We start from the raw sequence: 6,653 nt of genomic DNA, 5'->3' as shown, positions 1-6,653 counted from the left end.
CCCGGTGACGCCAATCCGGGCGACGTGAACCTCTTTGATGTGTTTGTTTTCTTCATCGGGGGGGGGTTGAACCGCTATTTGTCTGATCCGTCGCCTAGGACCTGTTTGCCTTGGGAGACCCTACCAGGGGCGTTAAGCCCCCGACAACATAGCTCCTAGGTTCATTCGGATACTCAAACCCCTCCACCACGTTAAGGTTGCGATTCAAGGAGGAGAGGCCAAATTATACACCACTGAATTATGGGTAGAGCTCAGAGACAGAATTGGAGTTGGTGTTATTGCTCAAATTCTGTATGTGTGCGCATAGGAAGAATTTAACTCCTGTTACCGATACGGCTACAAATAAACAGTAGTAATTAAATGGATAAGAATTTCTTAAAATAGACAATAATTATTGTAGTGATTTAAAATTAAATCAGTGCTGTTCTCCTGGTTAAAATAAATGATCCAAAATGTTCTTTCTATTTTTCTGCCATGTTTTGTTGACCTAAAAATAGCAGACCACCCGGATGAGGACCAGGATGGTGGGATTCCGGGGAGACTTCGGAGAGAACAGAACTGTTGTTGTGCTGCAACGATACAACTCGACATCAAGATCACTGTCATAAAAAACCAAACAAAATGGCTTTCAAAAATGATAATCTTTTACATCTCAAAACAAAAATAATGCCCTTGTTTTCAGCATTTTAAACCACAAGAAGCTGTGGAGGTTTGTCCTTCATGAAAGCACTATGATTTACTATTAGTTATATTTTGTGATCAATATCTGACCCAATACAGATGACAACAAATGTACAACTGCAACAATCAGTGTTGGTCTTATTATAACTGTGTGTAAGATCAGTCAATATTTTCTTCACTCCATCTGGAAGTACCACAATCAAAGCCTGTTTAGACACGGAGACATCAATTTTCTTAAGATTTCAAAGGAAGGAAAAAGGTTGGGCCTTTACCTCTCTTTTTTTACAAGAAGGAAAAAAATCAGTATGATCTGGAACAATTCTGAGCAGCATGAGGCAGGAGAGTTTACAGAAGTCTCAATGCAAACCTTGTTCCCTGGCAGAGTTGGAGAGAGACAAGAGGGTGGGGGGCATTGGGGGGGTTTGAAGAAAGGTTAGCCTGGAGGAACAAGACTCCTTTCTCCCCCACCTCTCCACCCCCTCCTCCTTGACCCTCCCATGTGACAAGTTGAGCCAACAAGTGCTCTATTCAGTCACACCGCTCAGGAGGAAATGACTGGGAGGCTGAGTGCTCCCTAATGAAAGTAGAGACGCTAGATATTTTTATTAATAATTATTATTATTTCATTATTATTATCACTGTCTTGGTGTCAGGAACTGTCTGCACCTGTATGAAAAGACAAAAACGCTAAAAGACTGAGTCTGTGTGCAGATCCCAGCTTTATATCTCTGCTCTCCGTCTTCTTATCTGAACATTTACGTGTTTTTCTAACATTAGGCTCGTCTGTGGCCTGAACAGACAGCATTATCTACATGTGGTGGAACGGCTGCTGTCAGACAGAGAAGAGGATGATGTCTCCACTTGTTCACGGCCCTTCACTTTACCTTAGCCTGATGGTGTTTGTGGCTCGCCGGCGTAACTTCTGGACACAGTGGCACCGTTGTTGTTTTTTCTTTTTCGTTGGACTGAACAAACAGTTTGCTGTAATGGTCTTGGCATGTGTCTGTAGGGCTTTTCACTGTTACTTGGTGCTGGTCCAGATTGCATCACAGGGCTGGTCTCACACACACACACTGTGATGTTTCACCACTCACATGTGACGACCTATTGGCTTCATAGGCTAGATATGGTTTTCAATCATGAACAGAGATCAGAAATCAGAGTTCTTTTTTTGTTTTAATGGTTTAATGTTTTTCACTTTGTTTTTGACTGTTGTTTAATCTCTGTTTCTCTTCTTCCCTTTCTGAACAGTCCAACAAAGTCCCTGTAGTGCAGCACGGTCACCACGTCCACCCACTGACGCCGCTCATCACCTACAGCAATGATCATTTCTCACCGGGAACACCGCCGTCCCACCTTTCCCCGGAGATCCTCGACCCAAAGACAGGTGATGCTTCACATTAAGACACTATTTCACATCATTTAACAGTTCGAATGCTGCATAATGACATATATAAATATATACATTTACACACACACATATTAAAACCACCTCAAAACATCGATCAATCTGACCTATTTATATTAAAATAAATTAAATATATATATAAATAAATATATATATAATATAGTCATGCTCTAAACCAGTTGTTTTCCATTTGTGTGATGTGCCTCCTCCAGGGGGCACCATAGTGCTTCATGCACAAAGCAATGAAAAACAAGGGCAGAAAACAAAGACAAACGCAGACATGAGGGACAACGGCAAACATTTATTTTGTCTCTGCAGCACAGTATATATATATATATATATATAAACATTGCAAAACACATCTTTAAAAGAGAGAAATATCTTTGGCCATAAATGTGTTGCCTATGGTAAAGATGGATGAAGTGGACTTCTAGCCGAAGAAAAAGACTGAAACACTAACATCACGTCAACTTTTCAACAAATAAAAAGTGTACTTTTGTTCATTTTATTTTTGTTCTCCATGTCACCACCTGCAGGTATCCCACGGACACCTCACCCCTCAGAGCTCTCTCCATATTACCCACTCTCCCCCGGTGCGGTGGGGTCCATCGCACACCCTCTGAGCTGGTTCATGCAACAGTACGTTCCCTCTGCTCACAAACCCAGATGTGTGATGTTCCACAAAAGTTTAAACTGACTGTAGGGTTTATGTCAACGTAGATTAGACATAGATCAGTGGCTACGGGGCACATCTCCTACCCTGAAGCTGCATGTTCAGATGGAGATGCATGTCTTAGCTTTGCTTCATTTTCTCGAGCCACCATTCGAGGACTCTCCTCCACAAGGAGCCCATGTGTCAAGAGGGAGTCTTATAGGAGAAACTGTTCCAACATTACTTTGTTAAATTACTGGTGTGGCAAACTGCTGAGGAAGACGGCAGTTAGGGGTTGATTTTTTTTGAGTGATCTGCTGTTGTTCAGTGGGTTAGGAGTCGTTCTGTCATGACTCAAGTTCATCTGCAGGTGTATCATTCCTCAGCAATGTAGTGCATTTCTCAAGCCTGGATGAATGGTTAGAAATGTGCAAAGAAAATATTTATATATTTACATCATAACTTATTGCTGATGTTGATGTGAAGGAAAATGTGTGAAAAAATAATCTCAAGAAATGATTAACTTAAAATATTTAAATACTTAAATTTTTATATATATAATTTATTATTATTGTTGTTATTATTATTATTATTATTTGGCTTATGATCAGTTGTAACAAAGCTGTGCCACAAGTAAGAAACATGAGCTGATGGAAAGAATCAGTTCTGGTGGGCTGGACGTGGGCTCTCTGTCTTACTCTCTTTCTCTCTCTCTCTCTCTCTCTCTCTCTCTCTCTCTCTCTCTGTCACTCAGGCAGGGGCAGCCCATGTACTCCATCCCTCCGGGAGGATTCCGTCACCCATATCCAGCTCTGACCATGAATGCATCAATGTCGAGGTGAGCAGCTCATGTTCAACACCTCACCTTCCGTGGGCAGAATATTCAATATCGGTTCTTTCTCTTTATGACACACATTGAGCTCAAGGAAAACAAATTGGTGATGCACAGTCAGCACTCCACTAATCTGCTGTCCTCATTTAATCCTGATGAATACGCTGTTGTGTTGAAGACAGATGAGCCGTGGAAAGATTGTCAACAGGTCTCAGTTTCAGCTGATTGCTTAAAAAACTGTGTGCCCTCAGAAAGCACCGCCTCAGTCAGAAGGGCTGTGGTTGTGAACAGCTGCCACAGAAAGCAAAGACTTTTATTTTTACTATAGTTTTTGGATGTAAGGAAATGCCAGTTTTTCTAACAATACAGCAGACCATAAACATAGGAAATAAGCATTAAATGAAAAAAATATAGTTGTGATAATAGGTCATTGTTATTAGTTATAGTTAATAAATTTAAGTTTAAAGAAGTGTTTTCAGATCAAATAGTACCCGTGGCGTCAGGACTACAATGGGGTGAAAGCCGTTAGTCCATCACTGACAAGTGAGAAAGAGTGAAGACATTATTGGCATTCAGCGCTTCTCCCCCGGCTTGTCTCTCAGAGACAAGTGTTTGTGGTCAGATCAGTGTTCTGAGCCACTCACTAACACGCACACACATACAGAGGGAGAGAGAAGCGTGAGATGAAAGGGCTGAGAATCAATGAGGACAAATCAAAGCTTATCTGAACCTACACATCCCATCAGACTAAACTCTGTCAAAATTGGCCAGATTTGTTCTTCTCCTTCTGCTGTTAGCGCCTTATGAAATATTCACCAGTGTGTCTGTGATCAATTGACAGGTAATGCAGCTTCATCTTCAGGTCAGATGTCATATTAACATCAGAGAGTACCAGTGCAGGATACAGTGAAAATCTAATGACATTTACTACAGTGCAAACTGAAATACAGAACAATATATTCAATATTATCCTGCCTCTGTCTTACACACAGTAGTGTCAGGTTCCTTCATATGAACAGGAGCACCAGCGTTTTGTGTTTATTTTCAAATTAAAATAAAGGGGGGGGCAGGAGTTCGGGGGGGGTGTCAGGCCTGAAAACAGTTTCACAACTTCTCCGTTTAAAAGAAAAAAAGTTCCACTAATAACTGGAGAGCTGCTCAGGAAAGTCTTGAGAGGATCTATTTGCAGTTATTGTTGTCTTCTCTAGACTAATGCTGTCTGTCAAACACCTGTTTCCCTGCCGTTCTCAGGGACGAACTGAAATAATAATAATTCTCCAAATTCATATTGAACTGTCTGTTTGTTTGTTACTTTTAGTTTTGCTCCTCGTTTCTGAACAAGAGATTATGATGATACCCTGCAGTATTGGTTATCAGTTAGCACCAGTTGGCTTTATATTCTGTCCGTTTCACACTGCTGTGATTTCTCTGATAAACAGTAGTTAATGAAGCTTCAGTGATGAAGTGCAGTGAAGATAATAAAGTTGGCACATAGTTATGCAGCGCAGCATCACAGCGTGGCTTATTTTAAAGTCTTTAACCTTTTTTAACAACCTCCACCGACTGTGTGTGATTTGGGTTTATGGCCTTAATCTCCCCCCACCGTCCCCCGGTCCATTACAATGCTCCATTGTATGAACAATCGGAAAGTGAGAGAGCCACTATGTAGAAGATGCTGTGTGCTGACGGCTGTCAGATCGCGCTTCACGGTCTGGAACATGGTAAGGAAAGTGGTTTCAGGTCTCATGGCCATGCTGTCGCCATAGTAACAACACACTCCACTTTTCTCCAGGCCCGGCTTGAATAAAGCGGCTTTTGAAAAAGTCTTTATTTGAACAAAAAAGCCAGGCAAGTAACTCATTGTGTGTATGAACTGGTCTAGACAGAGACAGTGGGCACAGTGAATTTCACAGGGTACTTCAGGGCAGTAATTTGCAAAGTTTGCCAGCCCTTTTCACAAACTCTCCTGCTTATGCGCTGTTAAAGTATCACCTGCTTTCACCCTGTCAGCTTGGTGTCCAGCCGTTTCTCCCCACACATGGTGACCCCGCCTCCACACAGCCTCCACCAGACTGGCATTCCACATCCCGCCATCGTCTCTCCGGCCATCAAGCAGGAGCCCGGCAGTAACAACATCAGCCCCTCGATGCATGCGTAAGGACTACTCACAAAAAATACATTACTTTGACTTTCAGTATTGACACTTTAGTGCTACAACAAAGTTACACTTCAATTTAAACCTACTTTTAAATTTAATATTTAAAAGTAGGTTTAAATTGAAGTATATTAAATACTCGTGGGACCTTCTTCAGATAAAGGACAGAGTCCATTATTTGTTTCATGTACAGACAAGTCAGTCTACTGAGACGAGTCAAATTTTTAAAATACAAAGTTTGAAGTAAAATGCAGCAAAAGTAGTTAGCTTTTAATAGTTAACATATTCTGTTTATATTAATGTTACATTTTATTAGCAACTGAAAAAAGTTGGTAGTGAAAATGCATTTATAAAAAAAGAACAGGGAAAAAACTTCACAATGACTACATTTGTATACAGAGTATTAAAAACCTGTTTATTTACATTTTTAATTTTTTAACCCAATGTTTTAATTTGACAGTTTAGCACAAACCTTTTACATTTTACACATTATCAATATTTCCTGAAAAGTCAGACAGCTGTTTAGAAAAAATATGTTTCTAAAATAAAATTTCCACCATATTCTCCCAATTTGGGCTGAAAGACAATCTTATCACATCTGTGGCTACAAGAAATAGAAAAATGTGGCATAGATGTCAAAAAGTTGGAAGCAGAGTCTTGTTGCAGCCCCTGTCAGGGCGTCGTAGTATACCTGTCTGGTACTACGAGTAGTGTGAGAATGTACTTGTCAAATGATGCTTTCCTGGAATCCTGGACAGATACTTGTAATGCTGAAATGTAATGTAAAATCATGTAAAAATGTAAGGTAAAATCCCTCCACCTCTTGTTATAACAGACGGTCGGGCTGACAGTCAGTCATACTGTGACCTTGTCACAACAGTGTTATTCCTTGTTGTGATATTTTATATGGACGGTTGTGTATCAC

The 6,653-nt window shown here is 40.6% G+C and overlaps 1 protein-coding gene across 3 annotated transcripts in view; it reads left to right on the top strand.

Moving 5' to 3' along the window:
• LOC103397252 (transcription factor 7-like 1-A) overlaps positions 1-6,653 on the top strand; it is a 287,021-nt gene that overhangs the window by 277,617 nt on the left and 2,751 nt on the right. For all 3 annotated transcript variants that reach the window (XM_008335468.3, XM_017042728.2, XM_025052726.1), the window contains exons 5-8: positions 1,933-2,068; positions 2,626-2,728; positions 3,496-3,579; positions 5,584-5,727. In XM_008335468.3, coding sequence (XP_008333690.2) covers positions 1,933-2,068; positions 2,626-2,728; positions 3,496-3,579; positions 5,584-5,727 — 467 coding nt within the window. The remainder of the gene's footprint in view (positions 1-1,932; positions 2,069-2,625; positions 2,729-3,495; positions 3,580-5,583; positions 5,728-6,653) is intronic.

The sequence above is a fragment of the Cynoglossus semilaevis genome, chromosome W (assembly GCF_000523025.1).
Source record: "Cynoglossus semilaevis isolate Cse_v1.0 chromosome W, Cse_v1.0, whole genome shotgun sequence".
NCBI classification, from domain to species: domain Eukaryota; kingdom Metazoa; phylum Chordata; class Actinopteri; order Pleuronectiformes; family Cynoglossidae; genus Cynoglossus; species Cynoglossus semilaevis.
This window is presented reverse-complemented; position numbering and strand designations above follow the sequence as displayed.